General features: G+C 42.1%; 1 protein-coding gene across 1 annotated transcript; it reads left to right on the plus strand.

The window, feature by feature from the left end:
* The first annotated feature begins 11281 nt into the window (after nucleotides 1-11281).
* en2a (engrailed homeobox 2a) lies at nucleotides 11282-16076 on the plus strand. The gene is made up of 2 exons (XM_046371809.1): nucleotides 11282-12478; nucleotides 14386-16076. The coding sequence occupies exons 1-2, from the start codon at nucleotides 11992-11994 to the stop codon at nucleotides 14703-14705; spliced, it is 807 nt and encodes a 268-aa protein (XP_046227765.1). The 5' UTR covers nucleotides 11282-11991; the 3' UTR covers nucleotides 14706-16076.
* Nucleotides 16077-16790: the final 714 nt, after the last annotated feature.

The raw sequence follows: 16790 nt of genomic DNA on the forward strand, positions 1-16790 counted from the left end.
TGAAGCACCTTTTGTTTCAACGTTTCAGAGTTTCTGTGTGTGTGTATGTGTGTGTGTGTTTGCACGTCTGATATTTCAGCTGTGTATCATTTTTGCTACCATGGATTAAAGTGAAAAATAAAAAACACCTGACGAGGATATCTGCATCTACTTACTCATTATTCACACATGGGTCTGGATTTGGGGATTTAAAACCACTTTGTTGTAGGAGGATGATGTGAAAGACACTGACAAATTGATTGTATCCGTATGGCCAGAAAGAAAAGCATGGACTAAATGCTCTCCAGCTTCCCTTGCAGTGACATGAACCAACATACACAGTGAAGCTGAGCTTCAGCCATTCATTCTTCCCTTGATTACCAGACACTGAAGTCTAATTACACGTCTCAGCATCTCCAATGAAACAATAAGACTCAGATTTTTTTTTTTTTTTTGGGTGTGTGTATGTGCATTGGGTGGGGGTGGGTGGGTGGAGGGGGGGGTGCGTCCAAATGCAACTGTGGCTCAATTGCACCGGAGCTTTCTGGGGTGCTGATGATGGCATTTTGTTGTGTCTGCTGTCACAGCCAAGTTGAATAGATGAGGACACTCTTTTGTCCGGGGGTTCTGTCAGTCTCGGGAGCCATTATAATGTCTTTGGCTGCATCTTCCCCTCACTCTCCCTCTTCTCTGTAATAACCCCCCCCCCAAAAAAAAATCATCCTACACACACACACACACACACACACACACCCTGCGTGTCACCAGGATCATGAGGAACTGCCCCCTCCTCCTCTGTCTACCCCCTCCCTCTGAACACGCCTTTCTGGAGGGCAGACTTCTATTTATACCTAGCGGGGGACTGACAGTTAACCTTTTGCACTGGGGGAAATTTCTGGGAGCAGGGCCAATATCTGTGGGCTGTTCTGAATGAACCCCTCGTTCTGGGAGCCTCTCTATACATCTATGTATCCTCCATCTATCTATCTATCTATCTATCTGAGAGGGCAAGGATCCAGCGCCACACGCCACCTCTTCTTCTCTCTCCCTCCTCTTTCAGTCTCCTCCTCTTCTCAGGCAGAATAATTGGCCAAGCTTCAACCTCCTTTCATTTCCAGCTACATCAAACTGAAAGACTCCATTAGATCGCCTCCTTATTGCCAAAAGAGCTCTCTCTCTCTCTCTCTTGCTCTCTCTCCCTTTTACTCTGTCCTTCCTTCAAGGGGAGAAGACAGGCCTGGGCCGATCTGATCTACTGATTTGAGGCATCTGTAGGCGAGACTCTTCAGTTTCGTCTCCTTGCAGCACCTTTGTGCTTCGATTACATTTGTTATTGAGCCTCTAATTTGCTGCAGCGAGTCAAGTGCCACTACACACCAAGACATTATGATGTTAACATTTGACAACAAGCTATACAGTTTCCAGTAGGGATCCTAGAGATAACAAATATGTCAGGATGAAATTTGGGACAATATGTATATAACTCTGTACTAAACATCTAAACTGTTAAAGTGGAAAATTGTGTTGTTTTGGTAAATTAATGTTGCTTTTTCCTATTGAATTTTGTTTTGAGATGAGACTTTTTTTGTTGTGATGTCTGAATTGCATTGTCGCACATTTACATAAAATTATTGATTTGCAAGGTTAAGATTTAGCCTATGAGAAAACATTTTCATAATCGATAGTAGACAAAAAACGTTTTCCTGTGATTTAAACAATTTATTACATTTTCTTTATTGCTTCACACAGATGAAAAGAAAAACATTAGATTCCCAGCTAACATACATTTAGTGGCTTGACCCCCTCTGAACATCAGTCTCTGTTGGAAACTTCTCCTTCACCTGCTTGTCACACACACACACACACACTGAGGTAAAGCTAAGGGGGTGGGGGGGGGAGGGAAACACAGTCTGTCTACTCAACAGTGATTGCTTTTGTTACCACCAGATGACAGTATTTATCCTCTCAGCTTGTCTCGACATTATCACCGTGACATCTGTGCACCCCTAGTGGAGGGACAAGGAACAGCAAGGTCTTCTGGGGCCTTTTCTTACAATGCAAAAGGGTCTACCCCTATTCATCCAAGCAGCCTGTTTTCATGAGGACTAAATTTAGCTTTGAAACGAAACACAGTGAGAGAGAACATGTTTTTTGATTTGAGATAACAAGGCATATAAATGCATGTTCAAGATTACAAATGTTGCATAATAAGAGCAAAACTTATCAGGTTATAGAAGTCCAGATTTCCGCTAAAGCTCCTGATAAACACTGATGAACGCTTAAAAAATCATATTCAAAAAACTGATTAAACAGCAGCAGTGGTATTTTTCTTAGAATATTTATCTCAGTGTGTGGGTAGAGTCACATGCATGACAGAAAAGGTCAATGAAATGGATTGAACGCGGGGAGAATCACAGCACTCTCTTATTTCTCTGTCAAAAGGTCTTCACTGACATTAATGTCCCGATCTCTGTGATATATAATGAAACAGTGTGTGTGTGTGTGTGTGTGTGTGTGTGTGGGTCGTTTAGGTCTACTGAGTCTTCATTACACCAGAGCTGGGTCCACTCTTGTCCTCTGCCCTCACTCGTTGGCTCTCCCACTGCCGGCCAGGAATAATGAATTACAGTGGATGCCATGGGGGGTGGGGGGTGGGGGGGACTGAGTGAGTGGCTCAGAAGTGGACTCCATTTTAGCTCAAATTACCTCTCAGATCCCATTCAAATGGCAGTCTGAGGCTGCTCTCTTCCCTTCTCTGCGTGTCTCCATCTGAGGCGAAATTATCCCCCCACACCTTTTCTTCGTTTACTCATTTAAGAAGCTCTGATTTCACCTTTTTTATTTATTTTTTTATTACTATATTGGTGGTCATCCTTCCAGTTTGGGTTAAAATCACAGGAAAATCAAAAGAACACAGGCAAAGCATCAACATAAAATCACAGGGAGCAGACTGGAGATACAGCATCATCTCTAACAGCGTAAACAACAGTTCAGGTCTCACTGGGATTTATCAGTTCAGTCAGCATGCTCAGCCTTGTGTGCCATTCCCTGTTGATCCCTCTTCTTCCTCCGCAGGACAATAATAAAAATGACAGCATAAACCTCAGGTGATGGCACATTATGCATGCCATCCAAACAAATCCGTCCCAGTGTAAATTAAACACACCCAGTGCATCTTACAGCCCAGATCAGACTCTGTAAATCAAGCCGGGTAATAAGAATAACTGAATAAAAGGTAATGGAATAAATCAAGGTGAGCATTTCCATTGCATGATCTGTTCTGAGAGGCAAAAAAACAACAACAGCAACAAAAAAAAAAAAATAGTGGAAACTCACAGACAGTGGGCTTAAGTTAACATGTGGGCTACACCACACGTCAATCAGGCTGATTCCTCAGTGTTTTATAATTAAAAGCGAAGGGACGCTCTAGCAGTCTGAATTCAACACATTTACTCGCTGATTTTAAGATTAGTTTATGTGATGCCCGTGCATGGGCTTTAATTGTGTAAATGAAACACATGCTTATCAAAATATCAAATATGAAAAACAGAATACTTCGTCAAAGAATTCCACATTTGCATAATCCAAAACGTGCTTGCAGCCCTGTTTAGGATGCACTAAAAGGTCGATGTTTGTCATGTTTTAATTAGTCTTCATTAGTAGGCGTAAGAGGCATTTCTGGGAAGCAACAGGCATGCAGCCTATTCATCTCACTGCTGAGAGATGCACAAAGTTGGCAGGCTAAATCCATCTGGGAAAGTTATTGCGCCTAAAATGGCCTTTGACAGCGCGCCCCCTGATAAGTGACAAATTCACAACATATCCGCGACTGGGGGGTAAAAACAACTCAGGTGCACAAGGGGTTGAAGGGAACTCCGTCGCACATGGCGCTTTCAGGGGAGTCCAGCACTATTTTGGCGAGTTAAACGGCGCAGGGCGCGATGCCACACAGGGAGAGGGGTCGAATAACCGCTTATGACTGACCTCTTTCCACTATAATTAAAGTTGCAAGCTGGACCCGGAGACATAACAGAAATTGTTGGTTCCATTTGGTGTGAAACAGAAATAAACGGGAGAGGGGGGGGGACAAAAACCGGAAGAAAGAACTGGAACTCATGCTGGATTGTTCATCTCTAAGCTGTGATATGATCCTCTCTGACTTGTGCAAAGTAAAATAAATAAATCAAATATAATAAAATGTTTGATGGCAGGGTTGCAGAGTGAATCTACTGTAAGAGTTGCTTAAATTGAAGGTGGATAAGATTTAGAAAATGTATCCTTTAGTTGAAAACGCATTTTGGGGAGAATGCGCTTTGCAGAGATTCCCACCTCAGGTCCCCCTGCTTATATCTGCAGGGTAAATCCAAAGCTTAAGCTATAACAGGCCTTCGTTTAGCTGTGGTGTCTGTTGGCCAGATATTTCACTGCCCTGCTCCTCTACAGGCAAGGGTACAAACATGAGTTTATTCCGCAGCAAGTGCTTCCCACCTGTCTCTCTCTCTCTCTCTCTCTCCACTTGTTCCTCCATTCTCATAAACGCACGAGCCCGAGACAGGTGCACGAGGCATTTGGACGATCCAAAACCCGTCAAGCATTCTGGGTGTCGTGGAGCACCGTGGTGCAAAATCTTCAGGGGCCACGGAGGTGAGTGGGGGTCACTGAACATGAGGTGTGTCAGGTAGTCTGGGATGCACCTTTTAGCCCACTGGCTTTTCTCTGAAATGCGTTTAGAGGCGCATTTTTATTCAGATATGCCCCCCCCCCCTCCTCCTCTTGTCCCTCTCAACACCCCCACCCCATGCTGCATCGTAGCCTATTTGTTCTGTATAACTGAGAATGTAAACCCATTAACCTGACGGAAATAGCCAACACGTGCAGTTCATTCTTTGCTGTCACGAGTTAAGACGTCCCGACCCGTGAAAAGTCCTGCCGGGCAGCAGGGACACTACAGTGCGTGAGGAACAGTGTGGACTTGACACCAGTTGAGTATCACACAGACAACAAAGTGATGAGGAACCTGTGAGGCTTTAACGATGTGTGTGAGAGAATCACGAAGGAAATAAAACTTATTAATGACTCCGACGCGTTTGTTTTGACACGAAAATAATGTAAAAGTCAAAAGAGGAAACGTTGGAAGTAAACATATGGCTGCCTTTTCACATTTTCTTTTGTCGTTGGATCTTAACGTAACAGTTTGGGCTGTTTATAAACTCCTTTTAATAATTTCAAAATGAAATGAATGAAGCGGACAGTGAGTTTTCGTTTTACAGCAATTTACAGGCCTAAGGACTGGATTACTGGTGCTATTATTTCATTCTCTTTTGTCCAATTTTAATTTTTAGGTTGACGAATTGGAAGTTTAATTTCTTTTTGGACAACCACGAAGTTCGACTTAAGCTTCCTTATTTTGTACATGAAAGACTGAGAATTTGGACAAAGCGGACTCCTCGTGTGATTGTTCTAGTTTTGTGTTACTCTCAAGAAGACGAGCTCGGGGTCATAATAATCCTGTTTAGGACAGATAACTCAAAACACTGAAAAAACGTAAAACTTAAAACTATATTTTCCACGGTGCAACTAGAAATCAGCAAGTTTAGACGTACTAACGCGTCCACAGTATAAATTGCTTTAATTCAGTGAGCTTTATAGGCTGTTGGACCTTATCAGCTTCCTACATCCAACACAACTTAATTAAGCAGAGCTACAGAAACTTTTTCCACTTACTTTTGTGTCTCTTTTTTTAAATACACGTTTTTCCTCTCCAAAGAGATGCAAATTAAGACGCTAGTGCGGCTGAGAAAACTAACTTTTTTTTTAACATTTTAGGAAATATTTACTCCTTCCGACAAAAAGTAATAATAAAGAAAAAAAACTTTCCAGCGACCGTTTTTCTCATATTAGTAAAGCGTTCAAGAGTTTGCTGACGGGAAGTCGGCTTCATTCAATTAGCGTTCTTCTAATTTAGCTGAGGCCTTAATTGCGCTCAGGGTGGTGCGGTTGTTTGTGCTAAGCTCTGTTTGAGACTTCTGTGGAGAAACAGGAGCCTTAAGAACAATCCCAATTCAAATGAGACTTATCTACGCCAGAGCGATCAGACGGATTAAGAGTTATTAAAACCTATAAAGGGATGAAACCAGAAGAATCAGCAGCCCCAAAGTCCGCTGAGTGGCGACTCCAGAGGATTTCTCTGTAAACACATTCACACCACGGGAAAAATTATATAGACATCATCTACATAGAGTGGTGCATGATGAATAAATAGTTCAGCAAAGGGTGATATCTGGCTGGAGATTTTTTTCAAATGTAAATAAATTAAACAGTGCCTCTGAGAGGCACCGTGTTACTGCACGGTTTCCCTGAGAACAAAAAGCCCAAACTTAACTTTTATATCATGTTATGAGTTTGAGGAGGTGGTAGAATAGGCGTTAATCCAACATAAGATTCGCATGAAGGCTACAGCATTTCAGCAGGACTTGTAAAATGAAGCAAGAGTAGCAGGCAGAGGTTCGTAGGTGCATATTAAAAGGCAAAGATAAACATATTTTGGTGCAGTTGGCAAAAAGAAAAAAAATGTACCAGTGCGAATAGCTGCATTTGTTCTTTGTGATCCTGCCATTTCACTCATTCAACACACACAACAATTTCTGGAAAATTCCTGAAAAACAGTGGGGCAATTGAGAACTGGGGGGGAAACTCGTAACAAATCCCAACATTTATTTTAGATGTTTCTAAACTAATTGACTTTTTGCAGTGTGGACTACGCGCAATTAGTCCCGTTTCTAATCTTTTGTAATTCGGCCGCCCATGCTCTTGCATGACCCAGGGATGGGGGGCGTGGGGTTGGGTGGGGTGGGGGGGCAGCCAGCTTCCAGACCCACAAAAGCACAACAACAAAAAAAATCATACAGGATCATCAAACAGGAGAGACGTGCTTTCAGGTTTTGAAAGGCACAGGAAGCTGGAGGATTTGGTCCGACCCCTGCATGGTGACAGAGCTGATATCTCAGACCCCCATTCATCTGGAGGGAGGGATGGTGACCGGGGGGAGGGAGGGAGGGAGGGAGTGAAGGAGGGGTGCTGGGGAATGGGGTGGGATGGAGGGGGCTCAGAGTGCATCTGCAGAGGTCCCACCGCCCTCTGATCTGTGAGCTGGCACACATCACGGCGTCCATTCACAAATCCTCCTTCTGCGCGTCACCTTTTGTAGTACTCCATACTACTGAGCGCTGGTGACGTGTAAGACAATCCTACCAGGGAAAATACAGAGGAAAAAAAATAGGTTATAGGAACTCAAGGACAGAGCACATGCGCACAATGCATGCGATTTATGATAGTATAGTGGGAGGAGTGTGTGAGTGTGTGTGTGTGTGCGTGACGAGGAGGAGGAGGAGGAGGAGGAGAATGCAAGGAGGGAGGGGGGGGGAGTGGGGGTGTAGAGCTATAAGTGAATATGAAATAAACCCTGTTGCTGGATTTATAGGCTGCATAGAACCAAAATCAGACGTGCAAAGTGTGAGCTAGCAGCTTTGAATTTTTCTAAAAACAGAGGATGTGACCCCACCACGCAAAGCAAACAAAGAAAACAAAAAAGATTCCCAGCCGCCTTGTGAGGCAAACAAGAGAAAAGAGAAAAGAAAAGTGAAGCGCTCACTTATTTAGCAGAACCTGAAGGACATGACGTCCGATAATCAATACACCCCGCTTCCCTGAGCTAGAACAGAATATATTCATGGAAAATAATAATTTCATCCAAGCCCTACGCTTTAACCACGAGGCAGCACTCTCAATCAGCACTTCTAAAATAGTAAAAACAAAATACAAGACGTTAATGAGAAGGTGTGGTCATATGTGGGGCAAATTACCGATGATGATTTGACTTGACGTGAGCCTGCTGGCGGCTATTTGGACGGTACGTTTTACTATGCAAGCAGATTCTAACAAATAACACGTGAACGTGAAAACTGTAGATTTGTGTTCAACATGTGAAAGTGGTTGCACAGCAGGTTTAAATTTCACAACATCCGAGTTGCAAATTCATTTTAAAAATGGCTGGTTATCGCCGTCTTTTTGGGAACATATCCATACATCTGTCTCTAACTGCAAACTCGGACAATGGCTGATCAAAATGTGAAAACACAGACACACATGCACACGCTTTTAAGTCACCTTAAATTAAATAAAAAAAGTGCACAAGCGATTGGGGCCTGCTAGTATCACAGGCCGACTGGGATAGCTTTTGGATCATGTTTACAAACATAAAAAAAACAAAATATTATTGTGGATTCATGGATCCATTTCACCGAGTGTGGACACTCCTGGACCGAAAACAGATTCTTTTTAAAAAAACAAAACAAAATAAAAGCATTGTGTTCAAGGGTGAGCTGCCATCATAAAAGCTTTCTTTTAAAGCTACATTTATCAGTCACAATTTTAATAAACAACAAACATCCTGGAGACTGATTATGGAGAGGCTTTGTTATCTAAAGCCACCTAATAGCCGATAAACAGCAAGACAATAAAACTCCAAAGCAAGCGTGGCACCAAACACAAACAAACATAAGAATATTCTGGTTTCTAAAACAGACTTGGCTTCATGTTAGTCGATTAATGACCGACTTTACATGAAAATAATAATAATAAAAAAACACATCAATATCCCAATATGCAAATCAACTGAATGCTATACAGCACAATTTTAACCCTTAATCAACCAGGGGGAAAAAATGCCCTACAATGTAACTTTTGTCCACAAAGTGCAGCAGAAAGTCACATTTAACGTGTCAAACTCCAGAAATCCCCAGCAAGCAAAGCGATGATGATGATGGCTGATTCTTTACTTAAACAAATCATATGGTCTATTTTTCTTTTTTTTTTTGTCATGCCAGTCAAATCGGGTCAGACACTGAATCAAAACCACACAATAGTTGGGATCATGTGCTTGTAAGGTATACAACTCAGAAAATAAACATACATACGTCTTCGTGCTAAAAGCTGCAGTATATAGTGAGATGACTTCTGAACAGCAGCAGACGTTCACTTTGTTTCGAGGTTGATCCTGTGCGTAAAAATCACCACTGACCCGCTACCATCAGCCTAGTCTTCATTTTTTTGGCTTTAAACGCCGCTTACAAATGGAGACAATGGAACAAGTGCCATAGATGTCACTTTTAAGAGAAAAATAAAGCTTCTGGGGCTTAAGATCAGACAGTTTGGCGTATTGAAATGTGGCTGATTTGCACTGCACACGGGCTCTTATTATAATTCAGAGCCTGAAATGGTGTCATTTCCTCCAGACATCCCTGTTTTGCTGTGAGGTTAGAGGCCAAGCCCAGGCGGTAGCGGCCTGTCTGTGTTTCCATTGTCTGGTGCTTATTTAGCGCTCAACATTAATCTGCGCTTCCCCTCACAAGTGAGAAACAATCGCAGCATGAGAGTGGCCTGTCTAATTACATCTTTCACTCCCAACTTTCTCTTCAGCAGCCCGACATGAGAGCTCGGATGGGCCCTTTGTGGTGGGGACATGTGAGGTAGGAGCGCAGGGTGTCGTTCAGGTACATTTGGGGGAGTACTGTTTTAATATGCAACGATATCAGAGAGGCAGAATCCTTAAGAATACTATACTATAAGAATAAATACTATACAAAGACCAGCTCGAAACATGTGATGTTTTTTGAGTCTGTGCGCATGAGCTAAAGCGCACCTGAACGCAAAAATCCACGTTAAGCCCAATCAAACGTTTTTGCTGATATGACTTGCTTTGCAATTTGCACGAAGCCCATGTTTAATAGGTAAGAAGACAAGGGAAGGATTTTGTCTTCAGGACAACACCTGGCTGCTCAGGCTCGATCTTAAATTACAGGGTTTGACGGGTTACAAATACAAAATAAAACAACTGATCTGGGCAGAAGGTTACTGTTGCATCCAAAGAACTACACATTTTTTATGGCAAACTGCACCTCAGCTAAAAAATAAATGTGAATAATCTGTTCACACCAGGACGGCTGACCGGCCTGTGATGCACAAATAAACACAACAAAGTAGGTTTTGAGTCCTGAGTTCAAGAAAGAAATGTGGAAACAGGCTCAGTTACTCCCCCCAAAAAATAAAGATCAGACAATGAATGCTTGTATTAAGAAGAAGAAGAAGAAGAAGAAGAAGGCAGCTGGCTGACTTTCTCCACTCAACTGAAAAGGCTCCTCACTCACTCTCAGTCTTGCTGCTCCTGGTCCTCCTCGATGACCCCCTTCTCCTGTACGCGCAGCCCCGCTTCAAACGCCAGCGGAGGAGCGGCTGAGCCATCCCTGCGAGTCCGATGGCGTCCTGGAAGGAGGAACACAAACTTAGTGCTGGTCAGCAAAGTTACTCAAAGTTTTGTCTTTGGCGCGACTCGGCACCCTGAGCACCGTGTACAAAACAGTTTGTTTGCATCACTGATTTCTTTTAAAGGGATATGGACCCAGTTCTTGGTCGACCGCAGCGTCACGACAGGCGAACATGAGAACATCAAAAATACTTAACGCACGTCCCCGCGCGTTTGAATTCAGACAGGGGAAGACTCTGGCTGTCACATTTCTGTTTTGATGCATTTTGTTGCCAATTATGAGACGACTGGAAATATGTCACAGCAGACCATCCGGCAAACCAGAGTGGTTAAGTTTCATGGTGGGACCGAGAATGAGTTGCTGTTGTAGGTTAAAAAGGAGATAAATGGTTGGAGATTAAATTACATTTTCGAGAAAATACAGTCGACTCAAAATGTGAGCATATATGGACACGCGGCAATGCTGTTCTCCGCATTTCACCTTGGCCAGGACACGCTGACTTTAAGTTAGTCTCAGTCCAATTGCCCTTAGAGGCGTTATAATGACCTTCCATGCAGCTATACTGTGAGATATTTCCAGCAGATAATAGTGTTTTTCTAGTCTCCTCTAAACGCGCATTTTCAGATATTATTTGAACACGTGTTGATTCAGAGTTTTTTCACACGACGGGTCCCTGAATGCGTCCACGACAGGACGTCTTAGTCCTGTTTTTTGTAGAATTTTGTCTCATTTGCCTTCATATGAGCTGATTTTTTGTTTGTTATTGTTGAAGTCAAATTGTATTTAGCTGGTGGGGAGGCAAAAGTGAATGTGTCTTTGCAGCTATTATATGTTAAAGTGCATTAAAAACAGGAAAGGTGTAACATTGCTCATATTATTGGGAATTCCTCCCTGTCCTGCAAAGAAGCGAACAAGCAAGCAACCCCGGGGGTCCCCACAACCCACTTTGACAGGCCATGCTTCAGTTTTTCATGGGTTTGATGAACGCAATCAAAACGTGTTTTCTTTTGTAAACTAAAGTTGCAAAAAATGAAGTTGCGGGTTCATAAGCACAGATGAATTATTGGGACTATCTGCGAGCATGCACTGGATTTAAATTAGGCCTCTCCTCAGTCAGTGCAGGACTCTTCCCCTTTACTAAGGCGAGGATGGGCGTTTGTGAACTGCTCTAGAGTCTGCGTCACGTGGCCTGGTTTCTGCCTTCCTATTGGTCCAAGGCACGTGTCTGGGAGGACGGTGGGAAAACGTCACTCGGGGGCTCGTATTGAAAATAAGAACAAAACTCCAGAGTGAGAGTATTAGAGCATCAGTTTAGGAGCCTCTTTATTTACCCTTAGTTTAGTTTAGGCGTAGGCATCGCTGGGCACCCTGAAATCGGATAAGAGTGAATTGGATGGTGCGCAAATGGCACATGTTTTAGCTCTACGGTGTCAGTTGTAACCCTAGGTTGAGGGAATATATGTCCAAAAGTATGCTTTTCTCGGAGGACGCCGCAAGGCTTTGCATGGTGTCCAAGGCACTCAGTAGAATTTGAGTTTTGTTTTGTTTTGTTGTTTTTTTTTAATTTATTTTACGCGTGCATTTTTTCCCCCCTTTGCAATCTAATTTCCCCGAAGTCCTTGCAGATTTTATTGTAGCAGAGAGAGCGATAAAGGGGTTAAAGAGAGTAAAGCGGGTAAAGTGAATCAGTATGGAAGAAAATGATCACGGCAACAGAGACGTGGTGGAGCGGCAGGAGTCGGCGGATGAATCAAACAGAGCCATCCTTCCCCTTTTACAGGCGCCGGGGAACCTGCAGATCCCTCACCGGGTCACTAATTTCTTCATCGACAACATTCTGCGGCCGGATTTCGGAAGGAAAAAGGACGGGAGCGCAAACCGCGAAGAGAGTAGCTTGGCATCGCGGGAGAGCCACAACAGCCCCGCCGCCCCTCAGACCGAGCAGGAGGGGAGCACCGTGCCGGCGGAGGGGACCTCCACTCCGCACACGGTTACCGGGACCAAGAAGCCCGCTATAGACGCCGGAGAGCCCCTAAAACCCCGCGGGGAGAACGGAGACCAGTGCCTAAGCTCAGACTCAGATAGTTCCCAAGCCAGCTCAAACCAATCCCTGGCTCAGCCCATGTTGTGGCCAGCCTGGGTCTACTGCACCAGATACTCGGACAGGCCTTCTTCAGGTTGGTGGCACAGTGCATGCGTTTTACTCTAAACCGTATTCTCGGTAACCTGAAATACCCCGTAACACTGACCCCGGATGCCTTGACCGACTTCTCCCGAGTGGAGCAGAGCGAAGCGCGCTGTGCAGCACAAAAAACGAGAATTTAGCAAATATAAATCCTTTTTTTTTCTTTAAGAAATATTATTTAATGCAGTACGAAAATACGTGATAGAATACGCGCACAACATGTCGGCTGTAGGGGAAAATACCACACAAAAACGAAAAATAGAAATGGCTTCACGGGTGAGATCAGGCCTACTTTAAAATCCAAGCGACAAAGAAAAATATTTCTTTTAAAACCTTTCAACTTTAAATCTTTATATTTTAACTTCTCACCGATGCACGTGAAATCATTTGGGGGAGAAAAAAATATTTTTTTTAGCTATTACGCACAGATTTTGTCTTCACTAAATTGTTCCCATTCATGCAGCCCAGTTCCAAATTTGCTCTGGTTATGAATATGATAATACTGGGGTCCTACATACACTAAATATGAGCGCGATGACAGCTTGCACGTCTGCCAGAGCATCTGTAGGCCTGTAAAATAATATTTAATCTTGTTGTCATGCCAGTTTTTGTTCCTTCAATGCTTTAGTCGAGTAGTGTTGTGGATGGATTAAATATGCATGTTTTCACAATGGACGCTCCCATAGTCTACGTATACGCTGCCCAGTAGTGACTTTTTTGTCTTATTTCTAATCTTTATTTATAAGAAAACACAGGCTACAACTTCTCAGCCTGCACTAAAGTTAACATACATTATATTTTTCTTATTATCTGTCAAAAGTGGAGCACAACTTGCTCTCATGCATTATGTAACGCTGTATGGAGTGGCGTAGGCGACTACTACGAGTTGTAGAGCTGCACAGTTTTAATATACACACGAGCTGATTCATCAGAGTGAAGTTTCGGCCATGACTTAATGTCGTTTCAGTGATGTTTTGCGCCCTGTTTGGAGGAGGGAACCAGACAGTCCAGAGCTCCACCAAATAGGCCTCCATGCAGGCGGAGAATGAATGTGTATCCACTGTGAGCTGCTCAAATTCTATTCACGTTTGCGCATTGTGGAGCTTTTCATGTGGCCCATAAAAAACAAGACACCCCCCCCCCCCAAAAAAATAAATAAAATAAAATATATAAGTAGCTGCACTGAAATGAATCCTGCATTTCAGCTCACCTGCAAAACAGTGACTGAGATGTGTGTTTCCAGAAGTCTATTGTCCGATTGGTTGAAAATTCCTTGTTAGTACAGACGGTGTCAGTGTGTATGTGATGTGTGTGTGTGTGTGTGTGTGTGTGTGTACGTATGTTTGTGTCAGAGAGGAAGAGGAATAGAAACAGGGAGGGAGGGGAGCTTTTGCTTCTTGGGTGTTTTCTCCAGTGGACGTGTCAACATTTTACAATCAGACCTCTTCATTTTTTTTGCAAGTTTGCCTCAAATGCTTTAGTGAATCAACCAAACTTAATTATTTTGATTTTTTTTTAAATACAAAAAGGACACAGTAACTTAATGACAACAGATGTCTGAGCATCTATTTCTTTACTTATCTCTATATTTTAGAGATGAAAATGGGCTTTAAGAAAGCTACATTTTCTTAGAGACTTTACGCGCTTTTTTAAGATTAATTTGTAAGCTCGACCAAAGTAGTAGGATAGTAGTAGTAGTAGTAGTAGTAGTAGTGGTACTAATACGTACGGTTGAGGAGATCTAAAAACGAATATTATTATATTTCTAAAGTTGTTCCTGAAACCGTTTTCTGATTATCGCCATGTTCATGGACGTATTTGACGCTTACAAACCAACGTGTCTCTGTCAACCCCACCACCACCAACCCACCCACCCCTCCCATATCAACTGCATTACAGGGCCAAGATCTCGCAAACCAAAGAAGAAATCGACCAGCAAAGAGGACAAGAGACCACGGACGGCCTTCACAGCAGAACAGTTGCAAAGACTAAAATCGGAGTTTCAGACAAATCGCTATCTGACCGAGCAGAGGCGGCAGAACCTGGCGCAGGAGCTGGGCCTGAACGAGTCCCAGATCAAGATCTGGTTTCAGAACAAGAGGGCCAAAATTAAGAAGGCCAGCGGCTCTAAAAACAGTCTGGCCTTGCACCTGATGGCACAGGGACTGTACAATCACGCCACCGTCACGTCGAAAGACGAAAAATCAGACAGCGATTGATTTCCAGAGAAGCAGCCTCCTGACGAAAAATAATCTATAGTAATCCTATGATAGATCACTGCAAAACTCCACCTACATGAATATTTAATGATACCACAGCAGATGAAAAATACCACAAAGTTCTTTTGCTATCATTAAGCCCAGTAGAGATACACAATGGGTCCAGGACACCACAGGAAATTAAACAATAAAATCTGACAAGAGAACAAAAAGGTCAGCGGACTGTTCAGAGTCCTCACAGGAAAATTTAACGACACCACGAGTCTCTATAGGTTCCTATAGGAATATTATAGTGATTTTTCGTTGTGTGGGAGGTTTTGTCAAGCCTACAATGCAATAATTTCATCGAATAAAGGGCCAGTGTGTAGAGTATACCAGCATAAATTGTTTAAAAAAAATAGAGAGAGATATTTCTGCAATATCACGTCTATAAAGATGTTGTATAAAGGTTATGTTTTCACTGTTTGTCGTCCCGCCCCCCCCCGCCCCCCCAGGAGGTACAAATGCTTACATCCTTCATTTTTATAGGCCTACTACTATCCATGATTGTCATCATTTTACATTTGAACTAACTGGAACTTGACGTTTCCATCTGTCAGTGAAGTGAACAAACTTAAGTCCAAAGAATATTTTTCTGCTGCATCCAGGCTACTGTGAATTTAAATAAATGCTAACACGATTTTATTTCCACGCTTTGTTGGTTTTCTTGGTTGTGTTTGATGTAAAAAAAAAAAATGGACAGAGGAAGGCGGGTGTTTTTTTTTTTGCTTTTTGTTTTTTTTTATTTTTTTGAGTGTCAGTTGCAGACCTAATTGGGCAAACTATGAATTTTGATACGTTTTGTAAAAAAATAAAAATCCACAGGAGCAGTTTATTATTGTAAGCGACTGAGAGAAGTAGTGTTTTTTTTTTCTAACACGCCACTTAACTGAAATGCTAAGTTAGGCCTTGCTTATATGTATGTGGTCGTCTCATAGCCTTTAAACGATTATTATGTGCGTATTCCCTTCGTTATACCAATGCATCAGTGCAGCTATTATAGTTTTTAAATAGCAATATGAATCATTTTTTGTAGCTAAATGAATTGAAGGCTATAATGCTGCCTATAAAGTCACAGAAACAACTCTGTAGCATAAAGACAATGATGACAACCATTTTGCGCACTCTTTGAGTACCTATGGACTATGAAAGCAGGTTATGGGATGTTCTTGTTAAATCTTTCTCTATATACAGTTTTATTACATATCCATATATCATAAAAAGAAGGCAAATCCGTCAGTGACTGTATTACAAATGTTGGAAATCTCTTATCGTTGTTGAAAGGACTTCATATGTGTATTTATATAGATTATATTGAGAAAAAAAATCTATCCAATGACCAGTGTTGCTTTAGAGTAGATATCTGAGGTGTTTACACTGCTTGTTTATCTTGCAATAACTTCTTTTTGTTTTCTTTTTTTGTGAATGAAAAATAGTTTATGGGGCCTTTGCATGAAAGCTGCAATTTGTTGTACTTGGGCAAATAACTGTGTTTATAAACTCTGGTCTTTATCGACGCAAGTATGATCGAGTTAAGTTTCAAGACTGTATCCATACCAAATTGTGGACTTTTTGCCTTTTAAAGTGTTTTTGTTGTGTATCTGCAAAAAGTGTGTGTGAATTAAAATCCACCAAACAGAAACACACTTTGCCTTAAAGTTCAAGTGTGAACTTTCTATGAAACAGAACTGTGCCGAATCAGAGAAGCAGTATTACTTCAAATGCAGACTATTCAAGTTTAATGCCTTTATGAAAAACTGCTGGTACGACATTATGAATTTACTCATCAGCGTATATCTATCTATATATGAACATGTTTAAATAAAATTGCAACACAGAGTTGTAGAATACGACGCTATTTTTTATTTTATGTTGGAAGTATTCTTTGGTATAAATGTACATAATTTGTATCATGTATTAATTGTGTAATTAACTTCCTCCTGCAAACTGCAAAAGAGTAAATAAACCTTGAAGATTATACACAAACAAGTTTCTTGCATCTTTAAACGAAGCAAAGAGTTCATATTCTGTGAAAAAAGCGGAAAA

This window comes from Scatophagus argus, chromosome 18 (assembly GCF_020382885.2).
Source record: "Scatophagus argus isolate fScaArg1 chromosome 18, fScaArg1.pri, whole genome shotgun sequence".
NCBI lineage: Eukaryota > Metazoa > Chordata > Actinopteri > Scatophagidae > Scatophagus > Scatophagus argus.

Excerpts from the sequence above, each read along its gene's own strand:
- en2a (XM_046371809.1), top strand. The coding sequence starts at position 11,992 with ATGGAAGAAAATGATCACGGCAACAGAGACGTGGTGGAGCGGCAGGAG. Across the intron at positions 12,479-14,385 it reads CTCGGACAGGCCTTCTTCAG|GGCCAAGATCTCGCAAACCA; the intron begins GTTGGTGGCACA and ends ACTGCATTACAG.